The following is a 17874-nucleotide window of genomic DNA, read 5'->3' as shown; positions in this document are numbered from 1 at the left end:
ATACTTCGATTGCTTTCTCTCAAGTGGACTGATAGAAGATTTTGGAGAAAAGAGGATGGGCACTAGTACATCTAAGTTAACATAATGCTGGTGGAGAGTAGGGCTAATCTATCCTAAAATGAACAGGATCTTGAGATCAGTTACTTTCTTGCTTTAGGCATCTTTGATTTCTACCTGAATCAAGAAGGTTTTTTTTTAGAGGTTAAGGTAATACATTTCTTCAGGTTCGCGGGAAGATGAAAGCATTTTTTTCCCACATGTTTGCCAAATTAGATTTGATTATATATAATTCACAAGATTTCTAAAATGTGTATCTTAACGTGTATCAGCCAAAGTGATGTTTAAATCACCCCTGAGTGGAGCCAAGATAAAATTTTTATAAATACAGTTATGACCTAAATGCTATTTCAGGTTCTTAGTCATTTAAACTATCTACTTTAACCTTATTCTTAAAATGCAAAGTTTTTAGCGAGCTTTTCAAAGCTTACTGGCCCCCGGTTTCTGCTGGAGATACACGGTATTAACGTAAATGAATTTTTAACTACTCAGTCTGGAGAGGTGGAGAATTATTCAGGAAATATGGTCACATAAGTCAAGCTTAACTAGCTTGGTGACAGTCTACCTCTGCACTAGGAGAAATAGAATATGGGCCACATGTAATTTTAAATTTTTTAGTAGCCGCATTAAAAACAAGGTGAAATTAATTTGAATAATATGATTTAATCCAACATGTGCCAAATATCATTTCAACATGTAATCAATATAAAAATATATTAATAAGATATTTTATATTTTTTCATATATTTTCCACTTAGTGCACAACTTGGATGCTAATGTTCTTTGGACATACATGATCTGTATTTAGAGTTCATACAATTTACAATTGAGAACCTAGATTCACATACAGTTGCAGACATACTTAATTTTTTCCCAGTAACTGAAGTAATTACTGATTTAAATTTATATTAAAATTAAAACCTAGGGCACCTGGCCAGCTCAGGCAGAAGAGCATGTGACCATTGATCTCAGGATCGTGAGTTCAAGACCCACATTGGGCAAAGAGATGACTAAAAGAAAATACTGAAAAAAAAAAAAAACCAAAACCAAAAAACCCATCACCAGTTCCTCAGTCACACCAACCACATTGTGAGTTCTTGATAGCCACATGTGTGGTTAGTGGGTTCTGTTGTGTATGACACAGGCGTACCTGCCTAACTTGAGAGCCGGTCTCAGCCATAAAAGTATCTTCTGTCAAGAGTTCTGGTTTGTTTGACCAGCTGTCAAAGGGAGAGGAGGAAATGAGAGCTTTATAAATGTAGCCTCTCTTTTGTGTCCCAGATACACATTCTGCCCTCTGAAGTCCCAAATTCTAAAGTTCAGTGCCTCTGTACCCAAAGTAAATGTCATGTACATAAAAATGTTTCTATTGTTTGAGAAATTGCCGGCTCAATGTTTCACAACTTATTTTGTACTAAACTTGTACAGTTTTTTAAATTGTTTTAACAAATGCAGAAATACAAAGTGTGCTTCATAGGATATAGAATATTATGCTTTGGGTTACTGAAATGCACATTCTCACTTTCAAAAAAAATGAATCTTTGGTAGAGGGCTCTTAGTAGAGGGCTAGTCTTGGAAAGACTGGCACTCCCACCATCAAAATGAGTTATTTATTCATTTGATTGCATCTGCTGCCTTTTTTTTTTTTTTTTTTTTTTTAAGTACTTAAGGACCATGCCAGACAGGGGGCTTGAACTCATGACCCTGAGGTTGAGAGTCACATGCTCTACCAACTGAGCCAGCAAGGCACCCCTACATCTATTTCTTGAAACTTTCTACCTCTATTTTATGCAGTTGGTTCCTGGGATTCTAAGTGTTGTGAGCAACCAGTTAAATAATGCTGAAGAATATAGTGATATTCTCCTTATAGATGCTTACATTTAGGTTTTCATAAATTGGATAATAACATCTGCCACTTACTGAGTCTTTACTATGGGCCAGGAGTGAAACCAAGTGTGGTAGGTCTGTATCTTATCTTTGTGCTTCTCCACTTTCTCCTGTGTCATGGCACACAAAGTAGGACTTACACGGCAGCCTGCGGTTAGGGAACTCCAGGGACCCCTGCCAAGTCATGACTAGTCTGTTGGCTTGCGAGGGCTGCCATGACAGAAACTACAGACTGGGTGGTTTAAGACAACAGAAACATATTTTCTCAGTTCTGGAGGCTAAAAGTCCAAGATCAAGTTGTTGGCAGGGTTGGTTTCTTCTGAGGCCTCCTGACCTCCTTTCCTCCCTGTGTCTTCACATGGTCTGCCCCCTGTGTGTTTTGTCCTAATCTTAGAAGGACACCAGTCACCACTGGATTCGGGTCCACCCTCATCCTAACGACCACATTTTCACTTAGTTGCCTCTTTAAAGGCCTTGTCTCCAAACACAGTCACATTCTGAGGTGCTGGGGGTTAGGACGTCACCATGAATTTGGTGGGGACACAGTTCAGCCCATAATAACACACATCTGGAACAAGGAGAGAAGCAGCATCTGGGAGGCACCTATACCCTGTGCTTCAGCACAGTCTTATTTTACTTAATCTTCATGACATTATCAAGGGGTATGTAATGTGCCTATTTTACAGATGAGAACATTGAGGCCCAAACAGATGAAGTCTCTTGCCCAAAGTCACATACTAACTGGCAAAGCCAGACTGATGCACAGGGCCGGCAGAGCCCACTACACTGCTTCTGCCAGATGGGCTTTCCATCTCCAGTCTTTTGATACTTTAAGCTGGATTTCTATTTACATACGATCTGCTTGATGTAATAGGAAATTTTTGACTAAAATTGAGAATCTGAGGCACCTGGCTTGTTCAGTCAGTTGAGCATACATACAGCTCCTGATATCAGGGTTCGTGGGTTCAAGCCCCATGTTGGGCATAGAGCCTACTTAAGAATTGATCTGTGTCTGATATTTTAGCACACAAACTTTTTACATAAAACAATAATTATAAAAGGTACATAGTCTTTGTCTTATGGAAAGATTACCATATTAATATTCATATTAGTATTTTACCACTGTTGGTTTAAAGCTTCACAGAAATTTGGGGCGCCTGGGTGGCTCGGTGGGTTAAAGCCTCTGCCTTCAGCTCAGGTCACGATCTCAGGGTCCCGGGATCGAGCCCCACATCGGGCTCTCTGTTCAGCAGGGAGCCTGCTTCCCCCTCTCCCTGCTTGCCTCTCTGCCTACTTGTGATGTCTCTCTCTGTCAAATAAATAAATAAATAAAATCTTTAAAAAAAAAAAAGCTTCATAGAAATTTACCTATTGGATGAAAGTTACTGCTAACATGAAAATGCCTTAACATGAGCTTTTGTGAGCCTCTTTTTCAAACTCCTGACAGGATGTTTTACATTTAGGGCAGACTTTTGTTTGTTCTTTGTTTTTTGTTTTGGAGAGGGGGGGAGAGCATCAGAGCAGGAGAGTGGGGGAAGGCAGAGGGATAGAAAGAATCTTAAGCAGGCTCCACGCCCAGCTTGGAGCCTGATGTGGGGCTGGAACCCACAACCCTGAGATCATGACCTGAGCTAAAACCAAGAATCGGACACTTAACCAACTTAGCCACCAAAATACTCTTATTTGTTAAGCATTGAGGTGAATTGTTATCCTCGCTTTCCAGACTGATATAAGCCTAAATTCTTAAGAATTAAAAGAAAACTCTTGGTCTTACTCTTGTAAATAGCAGGCTTGGAGGAATGACCCAAAAAAATCCCCCTTGCTTTTTGTAAACAGATGTTGAGGAATGACCTCTAAAAGATGCAGGAATGTCACTGTGATAGTTTATCTAGCTTTCAAATTCTTTGCACATAATTAAGCAACAAACACTTTTGTTGGCTGTAATATATATATATATATATATATATAATATATTGTCTATATATAACATATACACACACACTGTATATCTAAAATCATTGTCAAAATGTACCACGTTAGGAGAGCTTTTTTTTTTTTTTAAGATTTTTTTATTTATTTGAGAGAGCGAGAACACGGGAGAGAGAGCATGCCTGGTGAGCAAGCCAGTGCAGGAGCAGAGAGGGGAGGGGCAGAGGAAGACAGAGGCAGGCTCCCTGCTCAGCGGGGCTCCCAGCTCCACGGGGAGTCTGTTTCTCCCTCTGACCTTCTCCCCTCTCATGCCTTCTCTCACTCCCTCTCTCAAATAAATAAATAAAATCTTTTTTAAAAAATTAAAAAATAAAAACCTCCCTCTCAGATAATTCTAGTATGATTAAATGGCTTCTGGACAAACTTAACCCATAATCTTGCCTGGGCTCCTGCCAAGGCCTGAGCCGCCTTTTCTACCCCTCCCCTGCACCCCTTTCGCCACTGGAAGTCCCATCTATTTGGGCTCACCACGGTGCCTTCAGTGGCAAGCAGAGGGTCTTGCTAAACGAATGGATATTGTCTTACTAAGGCAAATATCGTATCTCTTGCTTAAAATCCTCCTGCCGATTCCCACTGCACTCAGAAGAAAATCCAAAATGCAGCTTCCTCTTGGGCCCCTTCCCCATTCTCACTTCCAACCACACTGGCTTCCTTGCTGTTCCCCAAACACACTCAGCAATATCCTGCCTGAGAGCTGGAGGCAGGTGGTTTCTCGGGGTTGGAAGGTTTCAGCCCCTACACTCTGGGACTAATGTCTGCTCATCTGTCAGCATTCAGTGTGTCACTTCCTCGGGGAGACCTTCCCTGACCATCTAACTGCAATTAAAGTGCCCTGTCCTGTCTGCTCACAGGACTCTACACTTTGGACTCAGCTCATAATTACATTTACATCAGGAAGTGAGTCCGTCTGGTCACACTGCAGCCATAGCTCCGGGCCCGGGACTGTGGGTGTGCTGTTTGACCTCACGGACCTACAGGTGGGAGGCCATATTACAGGGTGGCTGAGACACGTCATCCGCAGGACAACGGACGATTTTGCTGAGACACAGAACCCAGTGTGAGTCAAAGGAAACGGATCCTATCTTAACGGCTTGGAGTTTAGGCCTTTGAGTCTGTACATTTCTTAGGGTCACCAGCATCGAATCACGGGATTTTAGAATCGAAATGGGCTGAGGAGGTTGAGTTCTTCAACTGCCTCCATTTAGAAATGGTAAGGCTGGAGCCTGCTGGTTGGTGACTTTGTCAAGGACACACTAAGCTCGCAAAGCTGAGCTGGAAGTCTGCCCACACCTAACCCATTCTAGACCGGGAGACTCCCCATCGCTCTATGCTCCCAGTGTGTATCTTTAATAGGCAGAGAGTGAAACTCCAAGTCAGCAGATTTTTGGCATTGAAGTCATTATTGTCCTGTGATCTTTTTTAAAGACAAATTTTACCATTTATCCTTCAGAGGGCCACATAATCCTGTTTGGCTGCAAGGGCAAACAAAGTCACTGAGTCAAGGGCCAGATCCTCCTGGGCCTTTGCAAACACATGAAGTTGGGGCAGCCCATTGTTTACATCTGCTAATGAAAGGGAAAGGCAGGAGGGGGTTCTAGAAGCCTGCAACCCATTTCTAGTGGATTACAGAATACTCGTGACACTGTGTATTTAAGTATGGGTGTGGCTGATTTGGGGCACATTTATTTCAAGCCAAATGGCGAGTCACACTCAAGAGCTAGGAATGGCCCCGACTGGGAGGCTGCCCTAGTTTCCTGAGTGTGACCTGGCTGAATTCCCTGTCTCTCCAAGCAGAGAGCAGGCATTTCCCCTTGCCTGCCTTCCCCTGCCTGCTTCTCAGCTAGAGCTGGGAGCAGTGAGTGTTCAGGTCTTACAGGTCCCTGCGAGTTTCCAGGGGAAAACAAAGTGAGAATGAAGAGGAAGGGAGAACCACAGGGCACCCAGCTCTTTCTGGTCCCTGGAGCTCAAGGAGAGGGACCCTCGCATTTATTCCTCTAATGTCTCTCATGTAACCGTGTCACTTCCTCTAAACAAGAAACCGCTTCTTCTAATGCCAGCCTTTCATTTGGCCTACTGGCTCCACAGGGGTGTGGTGGAGTGCACAGGAACCTGGGCCCCACGCTAGCTAGCTCTGCCACTTGTGGCCTTTCATGCTGCAAGTTACAGAACCTCTGTGACCCTCAGTTTCTCTTCCAGTAAAATGGGTCTGTTGTGATCATTGAAATTATAGTTATACTCCTAGTAGCTGCTCCATACATGAGAACTGGTGTTTTATTAACTAGTTGAAAGACCTCGAGGACCTTCACATTCAGCCCGGTTTCCTTATCAATTTGAGAAAGTTGATCCCAAAGATTCCTCAAGCCCTTTTCAGTATTGACAGTTTAGTGGGTCCTTTCTCCAAAGCCCGCTTTAACGCCGGAGATCCGGACTCTCTCCCAAACACCCCTCCTATTTGCCCCTTAGTAGCGGTCGAACCCCACCCTCACCCCCACCACACCAAGACCCCCTCGCCCTCTCACTTCTCCTGCCGCTGTGGAAGCTGCCGACTGCCAAGTTCCTAGAACATTAATCCGTGCCCATTGCCCTCAGCCCGGGTCTAGGGGCAAACTTGTCGCAGGGGAGCCCGAGCCTGGATCCATCGTGGGAGCCCGGGCCGGGCCGTGGATCGCCTGGTAAGAGAGATGAAGAGAGCACCTACGGAGTCGCCAGCTTCTGCGAACTTCTTGCCCAGCCCGAGCGCCCCTCCGCCCGGCGCTCGGAAGCGGCTCGCAGAGCTGGTACCGCGCAGGAGTGGGTGGCCTCGCCCGCCCGGGATGGGCTAGGTCCGCAGACTCGGGTGGCGGGATGCAGCCGGGGGCCGCGCTGTGCCATCCGGCGCCGCGCGTCCCGGACCCCGGGCTCCTCGGTCTCCGCCAGCCACGCCCGGGGTCCCGACCCCCAAGCGGAACAAGGCATCGGCAGAGCCACACCCTCGGGCACCACCCAGCAGACGTGGGCGGCCCTGGGGCTACCCCGAGCCTGGGATCGCGGCGTAATGAGATGCTAATGAGGCGCGATCAAAGCCTCGCGGCACCCGCACCGGGCCTTAACTCCCCGCCCGGGCGCAGCGGGCGCACCGCCCCGCGTCCGCCGCTTTCCCTCAGCGTCTCCGCCGCCTCCCCTTCGTCCGCCCCCGCCCTCCCCCACCCGTCCTGCCTGAGACGCCCGCGGGGCAGGAAGCGGCCCCTCCCCGCTCGCCCGAGGCCCGGTAAGTCCCCTTAGCTGCGCGGGCTGCGCGCCCCTGCCCGCGGGGGCCGGGGCGGGGGCCGGGGGCTCGCTTCCGGGGAAACCCGCTCCCCGGGGCTCGGGAATTCGGTCTGGCGGGTCCCGCCCGTCTCCCCTCGCCTGCTCAGCCCCTCTCCAGACTTTCCCGTCCCGATCGTGGATGTCCAAACCCCCCCCCCCACCCCAACTCCGGTGCCATGGTCCAACTTCCTCTCCATCCTTCCACATTGCGCCCCACTCGCACATCCTTTGTTCCGGCCTTTCCAGCCTGAGTCGCCCCTCTTTACCCCTTCGCGGAGGTTTTCCTCCTTCCATTCCCCCGAACCCACTAGAGAGACCTTTGCCCTTCTTGATGTTCCGGCTGCCCGCATCCAGGTGACCCGCAGCGGGTAACTTTACTCTCCTCCTTCCTCGGCCAGGCCCGCCGGGCTCCAGCCGGGACCGGTGGGGTGGCCGAGTGCGCGTGGGGGTCAGCTCGAAGGACCTGCCCCAGCGATGCCACCGAGTTACCCCGTGGACACCCTCTTATTTTTCCCAGTCCCACCGTGAGAGGCCCCCCTCGACACCCTTCAAGTTGCGTGGGGGCTCGAGCGAGGGAGAGGGGGGACAAAGGGAGGCCTTGTCTCGGGAGATTCCTGGGAGAGCGCGGCCGGTCGCCCGGGGGCTGGGGCGGAGCGTCGCTGCGAGTGGGAGGAAGCTGTCGTCCCCCCCGCGACCGCTCCCAGGCCCACCGGAGCTGCCGCCAGTCACAGGGGAAGTGTTTTAACCACAGTGAGTCAGAAATAGACCGAGTCCTCCGTCACGCCAGTCAGTCGCAACATCCTCCGACAGTCTGTTGAGGTGGTTTGGGTGGTGGGAAGTGGATCCTAGGGAGGTGGAGACTGGCTCCTCCTCTACCTCAGGAGGCAATCACGGGTGCTCTGGAGGACAGCTTTGCTCCCGGCATGAGTCGCACCCCACGCCCAGAGTGGTGCCGGGGTCCTTGCGGGGTGCCCTCACAGGGAGGCGTGGGGGGAGAGGGGACATGATGTGTGCCCAGCAGCTGGGATGGCAGTTATTGGGTGTGTCCGGGTCTGCCCCTCAAGGACAGCTCAACTCCTGGGTTGCCTGCCTTCCGCACTTCTGAGATCCTCTCCCACGCCCAGCTTCCGGGGCCCCATCGAGGCAGGGTAAGAATTCCTGGTCCTAGTGCCCCGGAGGTGGAGGAGAGCTCTGAGCTCCCTGGACAGGGAAGCTGTGCTGGAGACACCCCGTCTTCCCTCCTGCCCGCTGTGCCCAAGACTGCAGATTGTTCACTTCCAAATTTGGCAGATTTCACTTGGGAGTGGAAGGACTAGCAGCTCTTTCTGGAGCAGATCGGGAGTGGGCTGGGAGGGAGGAGCAGGGCCAGTCAGGGGTGGACCCAGACCCCCTGGGGACACCAGCCTGCTCTCTTCTCCTCCCCATCCTTTTCCTTTCTTCCCTTCTCCAGCCTCTTCCCCTTCTCTTCCCTCCTCTCCAGCAGCTGCCTTCCTCTGCTCAGCTGCTCCCTGCCTGGGAGCCTCGGGGCCTCCATGGCTGAACCTGCCTCCACCAACCCAGCGCACGCCCACTTTGAGAGCTTCCTGCAGGCCCAGCTGTGCCAGGATGTGCTGAGCAGCTTCCGGGGCCTATGTGAGGCCCTGGGGCTAGAGCCCGGTGGGGGGCTGCCCCAGTACCACAAGATCAAGGCCCAGCTCAACTACTGGAGTGCCAAGTCGCTGTGGGCCAAGCTGGACAAGCGAGCAAGCCAGCCAGTCTACCAGCAGGGCCGGGCTTGCCCCAACACCAAGGTGGACACATGCTGCCTGGGACAGGGCTTGGGCGGCTGGGTGGGAGTCAGACGGGGGAGACGGGATGCCATGCCCATACTGCTGCGTGTGTGTTTGCAGTGTCTGGTGGTGGGTGCCGGACCTTGTGGACTGAGGGCTGCTGTGGAGCTGGCCCTGCTGGGGGCCCGTGTGGTGCTGGTGGAGAAGCGCACCAAGTTCTCCCGCCACAACGTGCTGCACCTCTGGCCCTTCACCATTCACGATCTTAGGGCCCTCGGCGCCAAGAAGTTCTACGGGCGCTTCTGCACAGGCACCCTGGACCACATCAGTGAGCACCACGTGGTAGCCTAGAAGGGCGGGTGAGCCTGGGCCTCCAGACAGGCCAGTTGGGGGCTGCTGGGACCTCCAAGGGGCAGAGTGGACGAGATCCACTCTAGCCAGGTGACCTGTAGGACTCAGGTTCCTCATCTGTAAAATGGGCAGTGGAACTGAGTGATCTCTAAGACCTTTTCCACCTCTGACCGGGAGCACACGGGTGCTTGGGGGCCCTATGCAGCCCTGGGGTCCCTTTTTGTAATATCCTCTCCCTTCCAGGCATCCGGCAGCTTCAGTTGCTTTTGTTGAAAGTGGTATTACTGCTCGGGGTGGAAATTCACTGGGGTGTCACTTTCACCGGCCTCCAGCCCCCTCCCAAAAAGGGTAAGTACTTTTCTGCTTCTGAGACTCCCATCTGCTAAGGATATTTGGCTCGTGGAAGAAAAAAGGGAAGAAAAAGAGACTCTGTGGGATTCGGAGTCAACCGAGCCCTTTGCAATCGTGTGGCCTTGTGCAAACCACACTGAGCCTCATTGTGAGCATCTGTAAAATGTCCTTCCTTACCTACTTTCCACAGCTGCTGTGAAGGCGTGAGTTAATAGACAGTGTGTCATTGCTTGCTAAACTGTCAACCGCAAAGGGCTTTACGCGTTTCTTTGTTTCCCTGGCTTGTCCTGGGAATGGAGAGGTCCCTTCAGACTTCCACACCTTTGTGCCTCTCACACTTTCTGCCCCAGGGAGTGGCTGGCGTGCCCAGATCCAGCCCAGCGCCCCAGCCCAACTGGCCAACTATGAATTTGATGTTCTCATCTCCGCTGCTGGAGGTAAATTCGTCCCTGAAGGTGAGTGATCCCTTCTTTCAAAGAAGCCAGCATCTTAGCCTCCTCCTGTGCCTTTCTAGGCTTTATCATGCCCCTCATTCTCTTGCTGATACCTACTACCCTCACTTGCCCCCACTTCTAGGCTTCACGGTGCGAGAAATGCGTGGCAAACTAGCCATTGGCATCACGGTCAACTTCGTGAATGGACGCACAGTGGAAGAGACACAGGTGCCTGAGATCAGCGGAGTGGCCAGGATCTACAACCAGAGCTTCTTCCAGAGTCTGCTCAAAGCCACAGGTCAGGACCCCCTCTCCAGGATCTCCCCTCCCTCTGGCTGACTGTAGGCTGGTTCCTCCCCGTCCCGCCCTGGGCCTGAGACAGAGGGCCCATCATGCCACCAGAGCTCCTGGGCCCCTGTGTCGGGGGCACTCACCACAGTCTAAGCTGTGATCCCAGATCACAGAGGTCAGGCATGGCAGTGTGACATGGAATGAGGAGGAGACCCATCTCCCCTGGTGTTGCCCTCCCCAGGGATCGATCTGGAGAACATTGTGTACTACAAGGATGACACCCACTACTTTGTGATGACAGCCAAGAAGCAGTGCCTGCTGCGTCTGGGGGTGCTGCGTCAGGTGGGCCCGGGCCTCGGGGGGTAGAGGCCAGCTCTGGACACAGTGTCTCACCCTGGTGCGAAAGGAGCCTATCCTCTTCTGTCTTTGCCCTGACATTTTCTCCACCTCAACAAGCTCTTCTCCCCTGGGGTGTACCTGGCAACCTGAATCATATTCTAGGCTAAATGGTACCAGCCACAGAGCTACATATGTAAGCTCTGCAAGGGCAGGGGGTTTTGTGTCTTTGTCCTTTTTGCTTGCTGACGATTCCCAGGGCCCAGAATGGTACCTGAGTATAGTCAGCTCCCAGTAAATATTTGCTGAATGAACTAGGTGAAAGAAAACCTGCTATGTGCTAGGTACTGTGTTGAGAACTTGATGTGCATATTCTCACCTAAATTCTCATGAATACCTTGAGAAGTTAGGTATGTCATCTCTAAATGATGGGGAAACTGAGGCTGAGAAGTTCAGGACTTGTCCAGAGAAAGTGCACCGTTAACAGCAATGGTCCTAGGCCTTGGGGGCAGGGTGGGGCCGGGGGCCTTGCTGAGGAAGGGGCTGGAGGATGAGGCAGGTGTTCAAATTCTAGTCCAGCGCGGTTGACCCTGTGGGTTCTGCTCTGTCGGCCTGTAGGACTGGCCGGAGATCGACCGGCTGTTGGGCAGTGCCAATGTGGTGCCCGAGGCTCTGCAGCGCTTCGTCCGGGCCGCGGCGGACTTCGCCACTCATGGGAAGCTTGGGAAGCTGGAGTTTGCCCGGGATGCCCACGGGCGGCCTGACATTTCCGCCTTTGACTTCACAAGCATGATGCGGGCAGAGAGCGCTGCTCGAGTGCAGGAGAAGCACGGCGCCCGCCTGCTGCTGGGGCTGGTGGGGGACTGCCTGGTGGAGGTAAGGGGGCCAGGGCTCTCTGACTGGGGGGGGGGGGAAGGGGAGAGGATGAGCTTCCTGGGGCTTCTGGAAACGGGAACTCTCTGTAAAGAGGTGCAGGGGTTCCATGGTTGCGGGGAGGAAGGTTGCCTCCTGGTAAAGGGGTGAAAAGGTTTGCTGGTTGTGGGGAGCTGAGGGCTGCTTGGTGTGGTGTCAGACCCCATCAGCTGTGATTCTGGGGGGCAGCAGGGCTTGGGCGCTCCTGCTGGACTCTCACTGAGCTATTTCCTATCTTTTTGGTCCTGCAGCCCTTCTGGCCCCTGGGCACAGGGGTGGCTCGGGGCTTCTTGGCAGCCTTTGATGCCGCCTGGATGGTGAAGCGGTGGGCAGAGGGGGCTGGGCCCCTAGAAGTGTTGGCAGAGCGGTGAGGCCCGAGTTGGGGGGTGGGGAGGGCTGGGCTAGAAATAGGACAAGGATCAGGAAGAGGGTGGGATGCTGAGTGAATAGACGGGGCGGGGTGAGAGAGGAAAGAAAGGCCTGGCGGTTCTCAAGGGGTGGGTGCTGATGGGTGCCCTCCCCCCTGTGCCCCTGCCCTCCCTCGCACTTCCTCCCTAGGGAGAGCCTGTACCAGCTCCTCTCACAGACCTCCCCGGAAAACATGCACCGCAATGTGGCCCAGTATGGGCTGGACCCAGCCACCCGCTACCCCACCCTGAACCTCCGGGCTGTGACTCCCAATCAGGTCAGACCCCCTGGCACCCACCAGAGTCCTCCATGGCAGGCCCCTACCCATGGGCTGAGGCGGGTGGTCAGCCTATCTGGAGACCTGAAGGGGGCTGCCTTAGGTACGAGACCTGTATGACGTGGTGGCCAAGGAGCCTGTGAGGAGGAACAGTGACAAGACGGATGCAGGAAAGCTGGCCGCAGGTGAGCAAGCCTTCCTTGGCTGAAGGTGGGGCAGTGGGGGTGGGCGGGTTGTCTAAAATATTTGCCACCCAATGTGGGGCCAGCCCCAGCCATCAGCCCAGTGGCAGCCTCAGGCGGAGGGAGGACAGTGGGGAAGTCCAAGGCCTCCCCAAGGGCACGGGGGCAGCAGCGCACAGAGCAGGGGTCTTAAGTCAGTATGGTACCAAGCCCTATGGCCCCTCTGGCAACAGCCCGCAGCCCGCTGAGCCCTCCCAGCTTTGCAGACCCGCCCTCCCTTTGAGGCTCTGGGCCTCCCGTGTCCCTCAGTTCACGGCCTCCTGCTCTCTCTGTGGTTAGCGGGGATTCCACTTGATTCGTTCTTCCACTTTATTCCAGAAAGAGACAGCTGGGATGAAGGCAGTGTCGCTCAGTGAGCACTAAGTTGGCGCCCCCGAAGGGATGGGCCCTGCCTGCCCCTCCCAGACTGATCTCTGTGCCCAGCGACCAGGCTCCCTTCGAGCCAGGGCCCTGGGGCACAGCACAGCGTTCTCTCTCAGGGTCAGCAGGCACCCAGGAGGAATTGCTACGCTGGTGCCAGGAGCAGACGGCGGGGTACCCAGGTGTCCACGTCACCGACCTGTCCTCCTCCTGGGCTGACGGGCGGGCTCTGTGCGCCCTGGTGCACCGGCTGCGGCCCGGCCTGCTGTGAGTTCAGTTCAGGCTTGGCGCTCCTGGGCAGACCATACCTCTATCGTGCTTCTGCGGCAGCGTGGACTGAGGGTCAGAGCACTGTGTAGGAGTAGCCCCCCACCCCCCGTTGAGGGCCAGTGCACCACTTGCTGGCAGTCGACCTGCCCAAGTCAGTGCACATCCCCGAGTCTTGTGGGAGTCAGATGCATTCAGTAGGGAGGCTTGTGAGCGCTGGAGGCCCCCAAGGCCAGAAAGTCATCAGTGGGCAGGTGGGGAGCACGTCTAGAACAGAGAATAAACCCCTTGTGCCCTAGCCTCCTTTTGTGCACCACCAGCCCCTGCCTGCTGCTCATTCCTTATCCTCTCCCCCTTTGCTGGGCCCGGTGCTGGTCTCCCATGGACTGTTCTCCCCAACGTCACACAGGGAACCCTCAGACCTGCAAGGGCTGGGGGCCCTGGAAGCAACTGCTTGGGCGCTAAAGATGGCGGAGCACGAGCTGGGCATCACGCCTGTGGTGTCCGCAAAGGCAGTGGTGGCAGGGAGTGACCCACTGGGCCTCATCGCATACCTCAGCCACTTCCACAGCACCTTCAAGAACGTGCCCCACAACCCAGGTGGCCTAGAAGGTAGGAGCAGGGGAGGGGAGAGGTGGGGGGATGGGAGGGTGAGGTGCCCTCTGAGGGACAGCTGGGAGCGGGGTCCTGGGCTGGACCGTAGCTGTCTGGAGGTACAGCACTGACACCCCGTCCACCTGGACACCCCCTCTCTCTGAAGGCCCTGCCAGCCAAGGCTTTCCGGGGAGCTCCAGTGCTGTGCTGTTCCTGGGCAAACTGCAGAGGACCCTGCAACGGACCCGGGCCCAGGTGCGCATCTGGGCATGGTCGGAGCTGAGCAGTGGGGGTGCCTGGGACGATGGGGAGGACATTGATGATGGCGGCAGGGCTGCAGCTCCGAGCGCCATACTGAGTATAGGTCTTGTTGCAGGAAAATGGGGAGGATACTAGTGGCAAGAAGCCACGCCTGGAGGTAAATGCATGTAGGGCTGCAGTCCCCTGCTCTCTCCTGGGTGTTCTGTCCTGCATTCTCTAACGCTCCTACCCAGGTTCCCTTCCTGGCTCACTTCTCTTTCACATCTTTCTAGTCTCTGCAAACAGCCACTCTCCTGCCCCTCCACCTTCCTCCCTGAACACTTACATCCTTAGGTAGAAGCTAAGAGCCCAAGTACTGAGGAGCCACCTGCCCCAGAGTCTGGTGTACCCCCGACACCCCCACCCCAACCCCAGGAGGTGAGAAAGGGGGCCCTGCTGCAGAGGCCTGGGAAAGGCAAAAAGGGGTGTTTCAAGGATAAGGAAGAACTCCACAGCTGGCCTTTACCCCAGCTGACCCTGTGGTCTGGGGGTCGATGCAGGCCAGTGCCGGGGACCTATGTGCCCTCTGTGGGGAACAGCTCTATATCCTGGAACGCCTCTGCGCTGACGGGCGCTTCTTTCATCGGAACTGCTTCCGCTGCCGCACCTGTGAGGCCACGCTGCGGCCGGGTGACTATGGGCAGCACCCAGGAGATGGTAAGCAGGCCTGGCCCTGTCTGGGGGCATGGAGCTTGAAACTGGAGGGAAACTGGGGTCCTGGGTGGTGGCAACAGGCTCAAAATGGCATTTTTCTCCCCTGAGTTCAAATGAGTTCAAAGTCTTCTCTGTCCCCTCCATATCCCCCAATGTGGGGTTCTAAGGAACAGGGCCAGCAGAAATTCACCTGCAAATCATGTCCTGTCAGCCCTGCCCTCGCTGATCAACAGAGTATCTGGGTATCGGGCTGCTGACATCTTCTATCTGCTCCCCTCCTCTGCTCTTTCCAGGATATTTCTACTGCTTCCAGCACCTGCCCCAGCCAGGCCACAAGGAGGATGGCCCCGACCCAGGCCCCAAGAGTCAGGTAAAAACTATGAAACCGTGTGTTGGGGGTGTGAGAAAGAGTAAAGGGATCTCTCCAAGCCTAGCAGACTTTGCTGGGGGTAACTGAATGTCCTCCTCCTTTAGAAGGAAAGCTGCATGAAGGCAGAGATTTTTATTACGGATGTATCTCAAGTGTCTCAAACACTGCCTAATACCGTTTGCTGAAGGGCATCAGTGAACAAATACCAGGGTCCACATTTGTCTAAAGGGGTGGCCTTGGCCGCACAATGGGCGGGTCACTGACCAAACTACATGGTGGCTTTTCTAGGACCTCCCCACACCGGATGAAAATAGCATGCCATCAGGGCCCTCAACTGTCATCCCCCAGGAGGGGACCAGTCCTGTCCCAAACCCCAGGCAGCCCACCCGTCGGCTGATCCGCCTCTCCAGCCCAGAACGCCAGCGGCTGTCCTCCCTTAAGCTTACCCCTGACCCAGACCTGGAACCTCCCCCCAAGCCTCCCCGCAGCTGCTCTGCCTTGGCCCGCCAGGCCCTGGAGGGCAGCTTTGTAGGTTGGGGAATACCAGTCCAGAGCCCTCAAGGTACCTGCTTTGCCCAGATGCACTCACCCAGGGTCGGTGGTACTGGGATTTCTGAAAGGGGAATGCCAGGGAATGGGAAGGGAGGCCATGGGGCCCAGGCCATGTCTACTCCCCCGTTCAGTTGTTGTGGCCATGAAGGAGGAGCAGGAACAGAGTTCTCCCTCCAGTGAGGAGGAGGAGAAAGAGGAGGAGGAGGAGGAGGAAACCATGGCTTTGGACTCAGACACGCAAGAGGTGAGGAGGAACCTGGCCACCTGTGCCACCAAAGCCAGCACGTCCTCTAAACATGCTCCACCGTCCACTCCAGGAAAACCTATAGAATGCTCCCTTTGAGCCAGTCTCTCAGAATCTCTAAGCCTTTGTCTATTCTACTGGAACTTACCCTATCTCCAGCCCAGGAAGTTTTGTCTTCTTCCAGCTTTCCCAGCCCCTACCCAACGAGGGGGCCGGGAGGCAGGCAGGTCCTACCTCTGACTGGCCCGACCCTGCCATAGGCTCTGCTGACCTTCGCCAAGAACTCAGGCACCATGAGCAAGTATCCAACATGGCGTCGGACTCTGCTGCGCCATGCCAGGGAGGAGGAGATGAAGCGGTTCTGCAAGGCCCAGGTGAGGTTTAGGGGTTCGCCGTTCCGAAGGGGTCAGAGTTTCTCTGAAGCTCTGCACTTGAGCCATCCAAAGACTCCTGGGCCTCCTGTCTTGTCCCGCTCAGGCTGTCCAGCGGCGACTACATGAGATTGAGACTGCTGTGGGGGAGCTGGAGGCCGAGGGCACGAAGGTGGAGCTGGCCTTGAGAAGCCAGAGCAGTGAGTAAAGATGGGGGGGCAGGGGGGCACAAGCTAGGACATCCCTCTGCCCCCAGCACTCCCTCCAGCCACCAGACTGTGCCCCCGCAGGCTCCACTTCTCATGCTCCTGACACCTCTGACCCTGGCTAGAGGCCTTCTGACCCCCGCCCCCATTCTTCGTTCCCGTCAGCATCCCCAGAACAGCAAAAGGCACAGTGGCTGGAACAGCTGCTACAGCTCGTTCAGAAGAAGAACAGCCTGCTGGCGGAGGAGGCCGAGCTCATGCTCACGTAAGGCGCAGAGGGTGGGGACAGCTGGCACCAGAGCCAGACCCCAGCCGGGTCCTTGGGCACCTGGGACAGCTGTGCCTCTTCGATCCCTGCCCTCCACAGGGTGAAACTGCTGAGCCTGGAGGAGCAGCAGTGTGAGGTGGACCAGGAGCTCCGAGGCTACCTGAACCAGGAAGGTAGGTGGGACGGGGGAGAGGCTGGCGTTCACACAGCCTCACGACCTCAGATACTGACCAAGACACATGGTCCTCTGGTCTGAGTGCCTCTGAGGCATTTCAGGAGGAAGCCAGGGAAGGGGGCGCCAAGCCCCTACTCTGCCTTCAGTTCAGCTGGGGCTGCACAACTGGGCTTTTAGATTAAGATTACTTATTATAAAAACGGTGCTGCCGCAGGGGCACCAGGCTGACTCAGCTGGACGAGTACGTGACTCTTGATCTCAAGGTGGTGAGTTCAAGCCCCATGTTCGGCGTACAAATTACACATATATTGTATATATACAATATATACCCTATCAGTCAATCACTTGACCTGGACTAAAAATGGTGCTGCTGCTACCAGTGCGAGCAAACCGCTCATGTGGACAGACCCAATTTTACAGATGAGGAAACAAAGCCCAAATTGTGAAAGTCACATAGGCTGGGATTAAGCTGTGCCTTTCCTGCCTCCCTGCCCAGTTCCCTGTTCCCTAAGCTTTGTTGTCTTCTTCAGAAACCGTAAAGACCCCCGCTGATCGCCAGGCTGAGGAACAGCTCCTGAAGAAGCTGCTGGATGTGGTGAAGCAGCGAGATGAAATTATCCGCTTCCAGGAGGAACGCAGGCTCAGTGAGCTGGCCTCAAGGCCGGGGGCCCAGGGCTAAAAGGTGGGCTGCCTGCCCTCGTCCCTACACGGAAGACCACCTCAACCCAGGACTGTGCCGCCCTGTTCATCTGGGCTGCCTGGGATGGGGCCTCACTGTTTACAATAAAAATGTTTCTGCCAGACAGGGCTTAGGCTGCCTACAGGTGGGAGGTAGGGTGCACAGGGAGAATAGACATGTAGGAGGCCTGACCGTCTATATTATGACAGTCACAATGACCCGTGGCCCCAGCTGCTGCCCCTACA

At 54.2% G+C, this 17874-nt stretch overlaps 1 protein-coding gene across 5 annotated transcripts; it reads left to right on the top strand.

The window, feature by feature from the left end:
• The first annotated feature begins 7052 nt into the window (after positions 1 to 7052).
• Positions 7053 to 17751, top strand: MICAL1 (microtubule associated monooxygenase, calponin and LIM domain containing 1). 5 transcript variants are annotated; one of them, XM_047733722.1, is made up of 25 exons: positions 7053 to 7180; positions 8669 to 9008; positions 9108 to 9315; positions 9582 to 9686; positions 10040 to 10144; positions 10266 to 10421; positions 10656 to 10756; positions 11369 to 11626; positions 11914 to 12029; positions 12221 to 12347; positions 12451 to 12532; positions 13069 to 13216; positions 13626 to 13828; positions 13977 to 14065; positions 14187 to 14228; positions 14405 to 14488; positions 14611 to 14767; positions 15058 to 15134; positions 15423 to 15696; positions 15818 to 15930; positions 16191 to 16304; positions 16408 to 16501; positions 16673 to 16772; positions 16875 to 16948; positions 17481 to 17751. In XM_047733722.1, the coding sequence occupies exons 2-25, from the start codon at positions 8751 to 8753 to the stop codon at positions 17627 to 17629; spliced, it is 3234 nt and encodes a 1077-aa protein (XP_047589678.1). In that variant the 5' UTR covers positions 7053 to 7180; positions 8669 to 8750; the 3' UTR covers positions 17630 to 17751. The 5 variants fall into 5 exon arrangements, with proteins under 5 accessions (XP_047589678.1, XP_047589679.1, XP_047589681.1 ...); XM_047733723.1 differs by having other exon boundaries at positions 7063 to 7180; positions 8699 to 9008; XM_047733725.1 differs by having other exon boundaries at positions 7066 to 7180; positions 8702 to 9008.
• Positions 17752 to 17874: the final 123 nt, after the last annotated feature.

Source organism: Lutra lutra, chromosome 6 (genome assembly GCF_902655055.1).
Source record: "Lutra lutra chromosome 6, mLutLut1.2, whole genome shotgun sequence".
NCBI classification, from domain to species: Eukaryota; Metazoa; Chordata; class Mammalia; order Carnivora; family Mustelidae; genus Lutra; species Lutra lutra.
This window is presented reverse-complemented; position numbering and strand designations above follow the sequence as displayed.

Bases quoted from the DNA above. Each gene is read 5' to 3' on its own strand.
- MICAL1 (XM_047733722.1), top strand. From the start codon at position 8,751: ATGGCTGAACCTGCCTCCACCAACCCAGCGCACGCCCACTTTGAGAGC. The intron at 15,135-15,422 runs GTAAAAACTATG...TGGCTTTTCTAG, and splicing joins ACCCAGGCCCCAAGAGTCAG to GACCTCCCCACACCGGATGA. The intron at 16,773-16,874 runs GTAAGGCGCAGA...TGCCCTCCACAG, and splicing joins GAGGCCGAGCTCATGCTCAC to GGTGAAACTGCTGAGCCTGG.